Here is a 16,237-nt window from a genome sequence, read left to right on the forward strand (position 1 = left end):
TCACGATGCAGTGGACGGCCGGTCCCTGGGAAAGCATGACCTGATCGTTAGGTACCTGAGGGGTGCCAGAAGGTTGAATCCTTCTAGGACACCCCTGATACCCTCCGGGGATCTCTCTATTGTCCTGGCTGGACTTCAGAGGAGTCCCTTTGAGCCGTTTGATTTAGTTGAGCTAAAGTTCCTGTCTCTTAAGACAGCACTCCTGATCGCACTCACTTCCATCAAGAGGGTCGGAGACCTCCAAGCATTTTCAGAAAGTTAAGAGTGCCTTGTGTTCGGGCCGGCCCACTCTCACATTATCCTGAGACCCTTGCCTGGATACGTGCCCAAGGTTCCCACCACTCCCCTCCGAGATCAGATGGTGAACCTGCAAGCGCTGCCCCCCGGAGGAGGCAGATCCAGCCTTGGCATTGCTGTGTCCCGTAAGAACGTTATGCATATACATGGACCGCACCCAGAGTTTCAGAAGCTCTGAGCAGCTCCTTGTCTGCTTTGGAGGCCAGCAGAAAGGGAAGGCTGTCTCCAAGCAGACGTTGGCCCACTGGATAGTGGATGCCATCGCCTTGGCGTACCAATCCCAAGACGAGCCATGCCCTCTGGGGGTGAGAGCCCACTTCACTCGGAGTGTTGCCGCCCCCTGGGCTCTGGCTCGCGGCGCCTCTCTGGCAGACATCTGTCGAGCTGCGGGCTGGGCAACACTTAACACCTTCGCGAGATTTTACAACTTCATGTAGAGCCGGTTTCTTCCCGTGTGTTGGGTAACAGGTAATTGGTGGGAAGATCTGGCTCGGTGTCATGCTTGCTGTGCCATTCCCCCTCACATGGGGATGCGAGAGCCTGTATTCTCCCAGTTGAGTTCTCCGGTTGGCGAACCCTGGTCGAGCATCCTCCAGCACCCCCGGCAGTCAGACTTGGCGGAGCAGTCTGACGCCAGGCCAAATACTGGTGTTAGCATGCCCGGAGGCCCGGTCAGCCCTGTGCTGGGCTAGGTATCCATATGGCTTGATTCCCTATGGGTAATCCCACATGTGTATTCTTCCACGGTAAGGTTTTCCTCTCGGTACACCCGTGTCTTCCCTTGACAGACCCGCTCTGTCAGTCTCTTCTGGCAGTTTCTCCATCCCTACTCTATGGTAGGACCTGCCTCAGAAACCCATTCCATATGTAGTTCTGCCCCCTGGGTCAGTCCATATCAGTATTTCCACATGTCACCTCCCTACGGGTAGGATGTGGTCTCCGCAGCAACCTTTTCCCTTAAGGCTTGCTTCCCCATCGTTCTGCCAGGCTGAAAGAACAAATAAGAAAGATTTGAAGCAATCTTTCACTGAAGGTTGAAATCCCTTTCAAAAGCTTTTTTTTGTGGACGGTACAGCAGCATGGCCTTCTCCAGCAGCGATGTACTCACCGTTGGTCCCCTTCGGTACCAAAGTCAGTGAATTTACGCTGGGGCTTTGGGAAGGTTACGACCTTTGCGTAGCTTTTGTGGCACGTCCCGGCTTGTCAACAATTGCAGCGCCACAGGGTTGTGACAGTGTTCAGGTTGTGGCGTTTTCCATGGACCCCATATGTCGTTCGACATAACTCATAGTGACCGACAGATAGGGAACGTCTCAGTTACGTACGTAACCCTCGTTCCCTGATGGAGGGAACAGAGACGTTATGTCCCCATGCCACAACCTTGAACCATTAGCTGTTGCTGGGACACGTTCTCGGCTCCTCAGCGTAAAACGTGAAGAGTGGATGCACTATTAGTGTCGTCTATTTATACTCGTATGCATGGGGAGTGGCTCAGGTATGCAAAATCCACTAGCCAAATTTCATTGGCGTTTTCTCTTAAACTCAGAGGTGATTGGCCTCCCAAGTGAGACCCCATTTGTCGTTCGACATAACGTCTCCGTTCCCTCCATCAGGGAACGAGGGTTACGTACGTAACCGAGATGTTCTTTAACACGCTACGTACTAAGCATGCATACTAAACTTGAAGTGCACACTACTGTTATGAAGTGAAATACTTATTGGTCACACTTTATTTTAAGGTCTAATTCTCTCTATTAACAAACCACTAACTATGACTTTTGCCTCAATGAGCTCCTAATTTGCTGCTTATTAATAGTTAGTATGGTAGTTGTTAAGTTTAGATATTGGGTAGGATTAGGGATGTAGAATATGGTCATGCAGAATTTGTGCTTTATAAGTACTAATAAACAGCCAATATGTTAATAATAGGCATGCTAATAAGCAATTAGTTATTAGTGAGAATTGTTCCCTTTACTAAAGTGTTACCAGCATATTAAAGGATCACGTGACAGTGAAGACTACAGTAATTTTTTGTTTCTTTTGCATACTTGGTCATACTTTTTTTTTATTAACCACCGAAGCCGTGAGGAGTACTTTTTATGATGGATGGATGCACTTTTTTGAACTTCAAAATCCCCTTTAACAGAGTTTTTTTTCTTCTTCTTCGGTTCTCCTAATATTCCTCAGGAGACTTACTTCTCAGACTTGATTGCAAGTATCTTGTCAAACCGGAGCACAATTTGAGACATTATTGAAATCTCTTCTGAAACCCCATAAGGGAACATGTAATATTACTGGTGTGAATCTCATTAAGCAAAAGTCTCCATTCCATCTCCATTCAATCTCAGCAAATATTAGAGATCTCATTTGTGATTTTTCTTTCCTATGTGCAATCATTCAAAAGGAAGTTCACATAAATGAAAATCCTGCTCTGAAAGTTCAACACTCTCTGAACACATAGTACCGTAACCATGGAGTTCTCCTCTATTAGCCAGACTGTAATATTCGAGCACAAATGCTGACCTTTGCGGCTCAGAATAGTGATGGGTATCACATATTCTCTCACTGAGTCTGGCTCACAGGTGTACGTGGATCTCACTCTTTTACAATCATCGCCATTCAGATCTAATTCAAAGCCTTGGTTTTCCTCACTCATACATGCTGTTTAAACAGTGCAGCAGGCAGGATGAGCTAGTGAGGCAGACAGTAGAGTGCTTTGACCTTTACAGCACGGCAGTGCACTCCTGCATTAGCCCGTTCCGTGTCGCACACACACACACACATGCACGCTCTGGGTGTTCCTCTGGGTTGATGTATGAGGGGCGCTGGGGTGGTGCTGGGCCTGTAGTGATATAAATGGCTTGTCTGCCTCACTGAGAGTGGAGTAGCCTCCTCTGACAGCTTTAATCTAGACCAAAATGATCAATGTTCTGTGCTACTTATTTTGAATGTCGGTAATTAAATACAGAGATAATGTCACAGATCTGTTTGAACAAGTTATGCAAATGCACAGCACACAAATTTCTTTGCCATTTTTGCGATGCCTTGTTTGTTGTTGATGCATGCACGGAAAGCAAATTTTTTTCAGGGGCCCTTTTTTGATGGTCTTTGCTTGAGCATTAGGGCTAATGAAATCTTCATTTAAATAGGAATTCATCATTCGCTCACTTGTTCCAGATCCAGTGACACAAACAATTATCTTAATTAAACCAATCTGCACACCAATAATCAATAATAATTTGGGTCCTAAACAAGTTTAATCCCTTTATTAATACAGTATGATCCCTGCACAAGATTTACTTAATTGTTAATATAGCTGGGGCAGGTTTCATAACAAGAGGTACCTAAGAACATGAATTTTAACATATGCTTTTGTCTTTGCAAAGACTATTCCAAATAGTTGTATATTGTTATATAATAGAGTATATTGTGTGTGTGTGTGTGTGTGTGTGTGTGTGTGTGTTTTCCCAAAAATGGTACAAATTTCTTTTAATTTTTCTACAACATTTGGGCATTTTTGTTTAATATTTAATCATTGTTTTTATATTATATTAGATTTTAAAGTAATGTCTCATGATTAAGATGCTTAATTATTTTTTTTTTAATTGATTGATTTTTTTTTAATTGATTGATCTAGAGGAAATAGGAAAATCAATTTGCATTTCATCATGGCACATTTTTAATAATACAATTTGAAGTTTTAAATGTTTATAAACAGATTCATTTTTTTTTAAATCATCACATTATAGAATATTTTCAGTAGAATGATTTAAACTAATTTTATTTAAAAACTTGAACTAGAAAAACAACAAATTTTAATTTTATCGTGACATATTTTCAATAGCATAAATTAAAGTTTCAAATATTTATAAAACATAGTATTTTATATTTAAACTATTATTTTCAAATAAAATGGAAATGTGTTAAGTGTTTTGCAAGCCTAAATTTTAATAATAATAATAACCAAGACTTGTAATTAAAGATGCATCGAATGATCGTCCGATTTTCCTCATGTTTTCCCTAATCTATTGTCCTCATTTGGATAAAAGCGTCTGCTAAATGACTAAATATAAATGTACTTAAAAATCAAATTTATTTAAGATATAATTCCACGTCATGATCAAAACATTATCATCACATGAAATATTTTCAGTAGAATGTTTAAAATTAATGTGTAATTAAAATTAAAGCTTGCAAAACTCTTAACAAATCTGCATTTTAGTGACACTTTTTAAATTAATACAATTTAAAGCTTCAAATATTTATATTTATTTCATCACATGAAATGAAACTCATAAAACTATAAACTAAAAAAAAAAATGTTCTGTGCACACAAATGTTACTCTTATCATGGAATAACACTAACACATTTTGGAGATGTAAATTTAACAGAGAGCATGCCAGAATGCAATTAACATGTTTACCCTTTTTCCTCATTGAGTTTGACTCATTGGCATACCCTAGAGGTTCATGTCTGTTCCTGTAGCATTTTTTTGATATAGGCCACATGTTTTTCTGCTGTAGGGTAAACATCTGCTTTCCAGCACATGAATAGTTAAAAGATATATCAACAAGATTTGTTGCCAAGGTTTCCGCAAACATTTTTGGAAGTAAAGGAGATACACGGTATCTCGGGAGGTCTAGCGATGATTAGAATCAGCCCTCACATCCCACACAACAAAATGGCATCCAGCTCATCACCCCAGAGTTGAGCAAAGCAAACACCGAACTAGCTAATTACATGTAAGTTGAGTTATCACATACACTCTATATTTTAATGACTTTTCGAGCAATGTTTAAGTTCAAAATATTGCATTGCTCAGCCAAGATTGGAGTTATGGGATTTTCAGTGATGGGAGAGGTTTGGATATGAACTAAGGGGAAAAAACTAGAATTATAGTTGATTGAGTAGTATATAAAAGAGCCTATTTTAAGGTTATCAAGTGAATGTTTTAATTTAGCATTCTGTTCCTCACTACTCGACTTCCCCAACTCAGCTAGCTTTAACACGTTAAAAGTTTGTTTTGTTTTTCCTATTGAGCTTGCCAAACATGGCTGCAGTGTTTGCTCATGTATGTGTTTACCCTTTCGATGCATCTTTTGTCACTTAGCATGATTACCACCCACCAGCTGAATGGCCAGTATATAGCGGTCTCCGTGACAACTGCTATAGCACGCTTAACCTTCATCGCTAACCCCTCTCTGGGATAAACAGCCATTCTATTTGCATTTCCTATCCAGTCCTCTCAATCCACATCTCATCCCCTTTGACGAGTCTTAAGGAAATCTCTCCAGTGCAAGGTTCATTTGTTTTGGTCTGTTTTGACTTTGTGCTTCTGGCAGGCTGATTGAATTCAGTTTTGTTAAACTGTCTCCCCTTATCTGTCGCCATCACATGATCTGATTGCTTTCTTCCCTTCTGCTTTAAGTGACAGGGCTGTTTAGAGGTGCCTGACAACTGAGGCATGCAAATTAGCACTTGACGGTGTCTTAACGTCATGTTACATTTCACATTAATATATTTATTTAGCTTCAGCTTTAGCCCATTCATGTTTTCCTCTTAGCTCTGCAGGGGTAGGTAGCTATGTGGTGTTATTTAATTTTATTTTTTCCCTCAAAAAGCAAAAGCAAAAATATATTTCAGCTGTGAATTATCTGTCTCTTAAAGGGACAGTTCACCCCAAAAAATGAATACAAACATTTAAATCAAGTGTTCCATAGTAGAAAGAAAGTCATAGAAGTTTAGATAAGAGTGAATACTGTAAATTATGACAATTTTCATTTTTGGTTGAACTGTCCTATTTAATGGAATACATTTTTGCTTTGGGTCAAGTGGTCAAGGTCTGTAGCTTCCATTTCTATGGCAGTGGCAGCTCATATCACATGGTGATCTCATCCACAGAGGGGATTTGGACCAAGCATGTGTAACATGAAAACAGGCAATCTCATGGAGCACACACTATGCGGGAAAGAGAGGGGGGAAAAAACACTTTCACACTCTGCTGGGTATTCACACCCACTCTAGCTGTGTTTTGCCACCTGTTCTTCATTGTGCACTCATGTAAGTGTGAGATTGTGGGTTTAGATGATGCTGGGCTGCATCTCTGCTTTAAGGAAATGGACAGTGGTTCCATTTCTTCGTAATTTTGTGTATTAGCTCCACTAGTGCCCAGTGCCTTTATCTTATAGCATAACCGATGAGCAAAATGATGCAGATGCTTCATATTATTTAGATTTAGTGTACAAATATCTGAAACCACTAATGAAAATGCTTCTATTTACATATTTTTTTTCTAATTTCATAGTTGTTTTTCATTGTTAATTATATTATCACAATTACAATTTGAGTGAAATATTGATTTGAAAAATTTAGTTGATATAGAAGATGGATGGGTGGATGGATGGATGGATGATCAAATGGACAATACATAGCATACGTGAAAGTTATAAAATGGATGGATGGACAGGCATATATTTTTAAAACAAAAGTTATATGAAGGATGGATGGACAGATAGTAGAAGTTATAAGATGGATAGATGAATGGACAGATGAACAATATATAGAGAGTAGAAGTTATACGATATTTAACAAACAAGATAGATGGATGGATGGATGGATGAACATACGGACAATATATAGATAACATGTTATAGGATGGATGGATGCTAGATAGTAAAAGTTATATGATGGATGGATGGATGGCAGATATTAAGAAAACAGGAGATAGATAGATAGATAGATAGATAGATAGATAGATAGATAGATAGATAGATAGATAGATAGATAGATAGGCAGATAGAAAGTTATAAGATGGATGAACAGATGTACAGTATATAGATAGCAGAAGTTATCTGGATGGACGGATGAATAGACCTGCCTCTCTTTCATTCTCCAACTTGATCTCTCTTTCTCTCTGTCCCTCCACAGTCCAAAGCCAGAATCTCATAGCGGACAACGTCTCAGTAGTGGAGGGAGATACAGCCACCATAAGCTGTCGAGTCAAAAACAATGACGACTCTGTCATCCAGCTCCTCAACCCCAACAGACAGACCATCTACTTCAGAGACGTCAGACGTGAGTACACATATTCACATGGCACACACAGACACAAACAGGCCGCTCGTCCCCAGTGGAGTGGAAGTGTTAATGCATTAGAGTAATCCACTGTGCTTTTGAGGGCAGCCGATAGAGAGACCCAGCTGGCTGGTGAGGGAATGTTTTTTTTCAGCGATTTGCCTTGCTCTCATGTGATCCGTCTTACCCAAGACCGCTCTGATATTTCCCTACAGCTGCACTGTATAATTATAGCTCAGTCTTTCTAAAGGGTTTCATCTCTCCCACCCCTCTATGAAATATTGACAGGCCGCTCGTCCCCAGTGGAGTGGAAGTGTTAATGCATTAGAGTAATCCACTGTGCTTTTGAGGGCAGCCGATAGAGAGACCCAGCTGGCTGGTGAGGGAATGTTTTTTTTCAGCGATTTGCCTTGCTCTCATGTGATCCGTCTTACCCAAGACCGCTCTGATATTTCCCTACAGCTGCACTGTATAATTATAGCTGAGTCTTTCTAAAGGGTTTCATCTCTCCCACCCCTCTATGAAATATTCCACCTGCCAGTCCTATGTCATATGCAGAAAAGCACTTTGATGATGGTATTTTCTTTGCGCCAAAGTTGCAACAGGAAGCATTTTTAAGTAGTTTCAAAGTGCTTTCGAGTTCATTCTGAGTCCAGTCCGGCACATATCAGGTGGTTTCAATGGACATGGTGCCTGTCTCCACAAACGGACCCCAGAAAGGTCTGTCGTTCTTATTTCATCGCTTTTCTCTGAAATAATGATAAGCTTCTCTGAGGTGCCAGACCGAGTCCTTCCCCATAAACGGCACTGTGGTTAAAGAGTGTTCCAGTCAAGGGGAGTGAATGGGAGAGCCGTCAGTCGCCTGAGGGACTGTCCTCATCAAGTAACGGTTAAAGTAATTGTGTGCCCGGTCCTCTCAGAGTTTGGATTAAGGTCTTCTGAACCGTCATTTTATCTCTCAGCTTCCAATCATTAGCAAGGCTCAGACTCCAGGTTTTTGGTCCGTGCAAGGCTGTAATTATCGCCTGTCTTCTTAATAAAACTTTGATGGGCTCTTCTCAAAGTAACCATGGCCGGTAATCAAAATTGATTGCTGCCATTTAGAAGAAGCAGCATGTGTCCTGGAGCCTCTAGGATTAAACCTGAGAAAACAATACAAATGAGATTCGGAAGAGGAGCACAGGAGCAAAGGAAAGGAAATGAGACAGAGTGTGAGCAAGAGAAAGAGAGGGAGATGCCAGCGCAGATAATAGAGGCAGCCGTTGGCCATTGATACACAAAGTTTTTCTTCAACATCTAATTTCTGGTTGCTTAGAGCAAGTTTCAGATTGTCCACTGTCTGCGCTCGGTGGATTGCAAAGGAGTGATCCAGGCCTGTTTTTCTTGATTTATCAGTTTAATTGTAATGAACTTATTTTTAAATAGATTTTTAATATTGTGTTTACATACTGCTGCAAATTCAGCTTTGCCATTACAGGAATAAATTACACATTCAAATGTAGTAAAATAGAAAAAGTTATTTTAAATTCTAAAAATATTTTTCAATATTGCTATCATAACACTGATGTCAAGAATTTTTGTGTTTTAGATTTTTTAAAAATATAAAATTGTATACAAACGGAAAATTACTTGTTAGTTTTTGAAAAATAAATAAACAAGCAAGGCTTTCAGCTCAGAAATGTCTTATTTCATTAAATTGAAAATTGTGTGTATATAGCATAAACTGAGGTAGAGGACATATGGCCAAATTTGTCAGCATCTTTTTGCTTTTTATCAAGTTTTATTGTTATGTAAACAAGTGCAGCACATTGTAAACATTTATTTTAACAGAAAAAATCTGAATTATTTTAAACAAGCAGTAACAAACTCTTAATTTGCTGCTTATTAATCATTAGTAAGGTCGTTGTTAAGTTTAGGTATGGAGTAGGATTAAGGGATCTAAAATATGGTCATGCAGAATAAGGCATTAATATGTGCTTTATAAGTACTATAAACTAATATGCTAGTAATATGCATGCTAATAAGCAACTACTTAATAGTGAGACCCCCCACCTAGTGTGAGCGTAAAGCAACATTTATTTATTTATTATATTTATTCCACAAAGGCCATTTCACATGACTCACATCAGGACTTCAACGTTCAGTGCATGCGCTGCTTTGACCTCCACATGAATGACATGGCAGATAGTGATAAAAAAGGGCAATTTACGAGGTCACTGGGTGCAAGACAGTGTTATGTGTAATTTTTTTGTTGCTTTGTACTCTAAAGACCCTGACAAACCAAGCTGATGGACAGATGTCAGATGTCTGGGACTCATGTCAGGGCTTCAACGTTCAACCATGCTCTGCTTTGACCTCCACGTGAACGACATTGCAGATAACGTTAAAGGGCGATTTATGAGGTTACTGGGTGCAAGAAAGTGTGCTGTGTTATTTCTTGTTGCTTTGTGCTCTACAGGCCCTGACACACCAAACCAACGTACAGTAGGTCGATTGGCCGAGCATGCTGAGTAAGAGCCGGGCATCTGGCGAGAAAGACCACTCTGATTGACCAGTGCATGAAAAGAATAGTGATAAAAGCGAGCAAATAAGTATAAAGTCAAAAGTGAACACAGAGGCTGTTTTAGTTTTACATATTCATCTTACGTGGTCATTCCTATACGCTTTTTTTATCATAACGATATGGCAGTCTGATATAAAGAAAGTGACGACCAACTCAAGCTTCTCTGGCTGTAGTCTTTGCGGAATTTTGGCATGTTCAAACTCAACATTTTGGCTTCAATTGACAACACAGTTGACTTTAGTCTCCGCTAGTTTTTTATCGGTTTGGTGCATCACTGCCTTAAATCATCATTGGTGAGATGAAATCAAACTTAAGTGCAAAGTTGGAACTTTTATTGCAAGAAAAGACATTATATGCCTCAAACTCATTGTCCTACGTTTATTGCCTGCAATTCAAAATGTCACTGGCAAATAGGTTCAATAGTTTGAACTTTGGCAATACAACTAGCTTACTATAACTTCACTCCATTGAGTTTGATGCGTTGGGGAACGTTGCTTCATGTCATGTGAAAGGGCCTTAAATGCTCTCTAATATTGATTGTCTTGTATGTCATCTTTGGAGACGAGGTAGATTTTATTTAAACCTAAGACCAATTTTATTCGTAGAAAGCATTTTGTAGCAGCAGCACTATGTAGCAGTGCATGATATTTTAAGTCTCCTATTTTCTCTGAAATGTGCCATGCTGAGAGGACACAAAGCTGTGACTGTGTTATTTCACATTGTCTTTTTGTCCTTGCTGCATAATTTTTTTTTTTTTACTTCCTGAGACTTTCAGATTCATGTATGGCATATGCTGGCCATTGCATATATGCCAGTCCTCCTATGTTACGACACACACTCATTGTGACGAGAATTAAAACAACGAACAAAGACCAGCATCACCGTTCCCCTACGCCTTCTGCCCAAATGAAACTCTGAGAACGTAATACAGGTTAAAGCCTTGTAAAAATCCCCAGCAAATGAAAGACAGTTTCAAAAAACAAAAAAGGAACACGGACTGCAAATGCATTTGTCCAAGCTTTTTTTCAGGGTGATGAGCTTTAAAGGGTTTTGTCAGGCAGGGAAGCTGGTTTACTGGGCAGCATGCCCTCAGAAGGGACCGGAAACCATGCTGAGCTTCATTTTCCACCGCTCCCACAGCGCGCTGGATGTAGCTGGCTGACAAAAACGTTCCCACTCACGGTGGTGGGACAACCTCCTGGGGCCCCGCGAGCTCTCGCTGTCACTGTGTCCGGCTCTGTGTCCGAAAATGCCTTGCTCCTTATCAGTTTATTTTAATCCCCACATTTCCCCAATCAATAAATTGAATTAAATCATTAGCTTCTGCCTGCCCTCCCCTTGACAGCCACATTCCCGCTTTCAAGCTGGCCATTCTAATTAGTCGCACATTACGCAGCGGCTACATGAAAGGCGCACTGCTTGGTGTTTCAAAACAAAGAGCACCACAATGGTTGCTGATATCATAGCGCTGCTGTTGGTCCATGGATTTCTTTTTGGGCGCGTGTGGCTTTATTATTCCCAAGCTCCGACATGTACCTGTGTAAACTGCGCACACACTTGTGTTGAGTGAAATACAGATGTGAAAGCTACATGTGCGTGATGTTTTATTTATTTGTATTTTCGCTCTGAGCTTACGCCGCACTGACATCATGATCAAAGGTGAGAAATGTGTTGCCTTGGCAGCAGGGTCTTTCAGCGCAGTCTCCATGTGCATGTGCGGTGATCTGTGAAAGAAATGGACTCTCTGCATCTCTCACGCTTCGGATGGGACGGGGGGCTTGAGGGGGCTCGCGTGGGGAAATGCAAGTATAAGAAAGCCCTTCGTAATAGAGAACGGTGAAGATCTTTATCTTTTTGCGGAGCACACAGAGAGACTGTAGCCCTTGTAGAGCAATATGTTTTTTTCTCTCGTGCACGCACATGCTCTCTCTCTCTCTCTCTCTCTTTTGAATGAAAGTGAAAGAGCATGGCTAACCAGCTGGATCCAAGAACAATCAACACCCCGCGCCATCAGGGCCTGCTTTCATGATCCCATCGCCTCAAAAATCTCTAATGATGCCCGATTATTTCTTTATTTATTTCCCCTTTTAGTTCTTTCTTTATTTATTTATTCATGGTTCTCTTTTTTTTGTGCGGCTTTGAACTTGGCTGTTGCGGGCATGAACATACGCATGCGTGAGTGCTCTCGGTGTCGTAAATGGTCTGTCGATCGGCCTGGAATTTATCCGCGAGTGGGGGGCGGATGGGGGTGGGGGGTGCCGGTAGCCTTTCATCTCTATCTCGCCCATCTCTCACTCTTTATTTCACCCTCAGCACCATTTACTTTTCACGCTCAGCCTCCCACACCGGCAAAGCGAACCCTAATGGACTCCTCATTATTCTGGGCCGAAAGGATTCCGTTCCTCCTCGTAATTAGGAGAGAGAAGCGTAAGTTTGGAACGGCGTGAGATTCTCGCAGCCGCGTTGGAGCTTTCAGATCTGCCTTTAAACTGAGGAAGTGTCAGTCATATTTGATATAAGCATACAGGTGTCCCAGTTTCTTCTTTTAAATATAATTAGCCTATTACGTTTTATTATTTTAATTTTATTATGTGAAAATCACATTGCCTCTTTTCAAATGGCTTTTATATAGAGACATTGTGTACTTGAGTAATGTTTTCAGTGTCAATCAAAAGTAACCTTGAAAATGTCAAAAACAAAGTATTTAAAGGGATAGTTCACCAAAAACTGAAAATTACCCCATGATTTACTCATCTTTAAGCCATGCTAGGTGTATATGACTTTCTTCTTTCAGATGAAAACAACTGGAGTTATATTAAAAGGGAAGTGCATCCAACCATCATAACACCGTGTCCTAACTACACGCAATAAAAGGTATATTTTCCATGTTAATCAAGAGATTTTGCTCTAACCAGCCGCAATGGTCACACACGAAATTTCTATTTTAGAAACGGTTTCTATTTCCGTGACATCACGGCTGGAACAACAACATATAAACTATATAACAGAAGATAATCTCAGGTAATTGTGTGCTTTATTCAAAGTTAAACGTGTTTAAAAATTCTTAAAGTTATTAACTTTATTCAAATTTAAACCTAATATGAGTTTCAATATCATTTTGCGTGACCTTATACAGCCATGCTGAAAGCAACAACAGGTAGTTTACCTCAGATCTTGAAAATAAATGTAAGCAAATATGTACGTTAAAACGGCTAACTCAATGTGAACCAACAAGCGTATTCCATAACAAAGATGGTATCAGTCACTAGGTATATACATTTTATGATTTTAAAAAGGTTTTACATTTACATTTATTTTCGTTGCGAGTGCAGTGCGCTTCCAGAGAGAGCTTTCCCACACTAGCTTTTGATTGGCTGTGATATTTGATTGATTCTGTCGCATCGCGATTGGGTGTGGACACCCAAATTGCTTGTCGCGTCACATGTAGTTAGGGGACATTGCTCTGGGGTGGTTAATAAATGCCTTCCGAAGCAAACATGTGATGTGTTTGTGTAAGAAAAATATCCATATTTAAAACTTTATAAACCATAATATCTAGATTCCGCTAACTGTCGTGCATGTATACGAGATAGTGGCATTCCAGCGGATGACATAGGATGTAGGTGAACGAAGAGAGAGCAAAACAAACAAATTAGAAGTACAAAACAAGGTTTTGTAAAGAAAAATGTCAGAGGGTTTGATACAAGTCAAAAGGAGACTGGTTTTCCTTTGCTGTAAACAAAACTTGGTTCTCGCAAGACTAGCATATTCTCACCAGTGCTTACGCTACTCCTATGTCATCCGCTGGAACTCCACCCTTTCATGAATGCGTGTATGACAGTTAGCAGCCATTATAATGCTTGGAAGAGCCAGGACATTTTTTTTTATATAACTCATTTGTTATATACACAGTCAAGACAGTTATATACACCTAGGATGACTTGAGGATGAGTAAATCATAGGGTAATTTTCATTTTTGGGTAAACTATCCCTTTAAGATATGTAAAGATGTGTTAGCTACAGGGGCGCGGGAAGATGCTTTCAGTTGGGGGTGCTGTGTGTCCGTGTTGGGGCGCGTGCGCTAGCATCACGTGTTCATGAGAATTAGGCTAATCATCCCATATAGAAAACATCACAAGTAAAATTAATCATGTTTATAAAGATAAACATGGGTTTATTATAGCCCACTTACAATTTACATTTCAGAGATCATTACAAATAAATTATTAAATGCTAAAACTGAATAAATTTAAATGAACAAACTTGGCATTGCATTTGCAACCATGTGAAACCCCCTCAGCACCCCTACTTCCCGCGTCCCTGGTTAGCTATGAAAGACAAAGAAGTCTGCCATTTTATTCCAAAAATGTAGTTTCCACTACAGAATGTTATCAAACCAGTTACAGTACACAATTTGCATGTTTATCCACTGTTGGACATTGTTCGTCAAATTTAGTGTATTTTAATGGTGTATATTCGCTAAAAGTCTGCAGAGACAAAAGTGTCTATGAAACACCCATATACTGTACATGCTCACCACAAAGCAAGAACTTTTTCCTCTGTGTTCAAATGAAAAGGCATAGTATGGCATGTTCCATGGCTACTGTCCCTGTTTTAATACAATGCTCAGGTCAGACGATGCCAGAAATAGATGCACCCGTGGTCCTGAGTGTAAAGGGATCTCAATCACTTCAGTTATTCCCATGGAGCACCTTTCAACTAATCTGAAGAATATATTGTAGCCTGCACGTTTGTTAAGGTCCCATTGTGTCAGTTATAAGCAATAGCTTAAAGAAGCATATGGCTGCCTTTATTTGCTTCAGTGGAAACACAATTTAGGCTTCAGATGGGAAAAATACTGCTAATTATCTCCTACATGTTTCTATTGTTGCTTGCACTCGAAGCGAAGTGCTAAAATTTGACTTTTCATTCTATCATCTGCTCTCTTTCTTTTTCAACTCTCCAGCCCTGAAAGATGCTCGATTCCAGCTGGTCAATTTCTCAGACAACGAGCTGCGTGTGTCGTTATCCAACGTGTCTCTCTCAGACGAGGGAAGATACGTGTGCCAGCTCTATACAGACCCCCCACAGGAAGCCTACGCCGACATCACTGTGCTAAGTATGAACACTAATGCATGCATGTACAAAACATACAATACACACAGTCATTTATATTTGTTTATAATGTTATATACTCAGCTAGACACCATGATGTCAGGTTAAAAGTAGTTCAGCTTTGAGAAACATGTCTTAAGACACCTGTGTTTGGCTCCACCTTTACATTCAGATCAAGTTAGCCTACATTTTATATTTTAAGCACAAAAGAAGCTGCATATTTAATATATAAGTTTAAATTATGGCTTTACTTTTTTTTAAATACCTTAAATAAAATGCAGTTATTTTAATTCTCCCATGGCCTCATCAATTATTATTATAATATACTCTTGTCAAGTTAAAAGTAGTTCAGCTCTAAAAATAACTCATCTGAACACACCTGTGTTTTGTTCCACCTTTGTGTCCAGGTCAAGTTGTAGCCTACATTTCATGTTTTAATATAGGTCTAACTTACAACTGAAATATACATAAATATACAATATACATAAAATAAATCTGCATTGTTTAACCTTTTGATCTTTCATTTAAAAAAATCACAATCTCATTATGAAATAAATGTTTTCTCTGAGGATGTTTTCAAATTTGGTCCTTTTAAGGGGTTTGAGCACAGTTTGCTGAATTTTTGGTCCATATGTGAACGTTCCAAACGATCTCAGACCCTTTTAAAGTGCTTTCAGATATTGATATAAAAGCATGCATTGTGAACACAAACCGCTCTGGGCTCGCTTGTTTTTTCTGTCAGGTTATGATTTTTTATTATCTGTTGGTATTTGATAGAATCCATGATGCCATGTACTGTATCTGAACAAGCTGTCTAGGACTTCCAGCAAAAAAAAACAAAAACAAAAAAGTCCACAACATTAAAGATCCAGCAGTATGTTTAACTGTAGGCATGGGGTATGTTTTTATCTTAGTGTGCACAAAACCCAACTTGTGTGTTTGCTGCCAAAAAGCTTTTTTTTTTTTCTCCATCTGACCATACAGCCCGGTTCCGTTTGAAGTTCCAGTAGTGTCTGGCAACTGAATATGCTGGAGTCTGTTCTTGAATGAGAGCAGAGGAATTTTTCTTGATATTTATTTATTTATTTTTACCAATAGTGCCAATAATTCTAACTAGGAATATATATTTGTATTTTATTTAGAACACATTTATTTATTTATTTATATATATATATATATATATATAT

The 16,237-nt window shown here is 39.6% G+C and overlaps 1 protein-coding gene across 5 annotated transcripts in view; it reads left to right on the forward strand.

The window, feature by feature from the left end:
• cadm1a (cell adhesion molecule 1a) overlaps nucleotides 1–16,237 on the forward strand; it is a 319,703-nt gene that overhangs the window by 233,520 nt on the left and 69,946 nt on the right. For 4 of the 5 annotated variants that reach the window (XM_016228781.1, XM_016228786.1, XM_016228787.1 and 1 more), the window contains 2 exons: nucleotides 7,226–7,372; nucleotides 14,902–15,054. In XM_016228781.1, coding sequence (XP_016084267.1) covers nucleotides 7,226–7,372; nucleotides 14,902–15,054 — 300 coding nt within the window. Of the gene's footprint in view, nucleotides 1–6,167; nucleotides 6,359–7,225; nucleotides 7,373–14,901; nucleotides 15,055–16,237 lie in introns of those variants that run through there. The other variant, XM_016228782.1, reaches the window with a different exon arrangement.

This window comes from Sinocyclocheilus grahami, unplaced genomic scaffold (assembly GCF_001515645.1).
Source record: "Sinocyclocheilus grahami isolate Dianchi unplaced genomic scaffold, SAMN03320097.WGS_v1.1 scaffold344.1, whole genome shotgun sequence".
Lineage (NCBI taxonomy): Eukaryota > Metazoa > Chordata > Actinopteri > Cypriniformes > Cyprinidae > Sinocyclocheilus > Sinocyclocheilus grahami.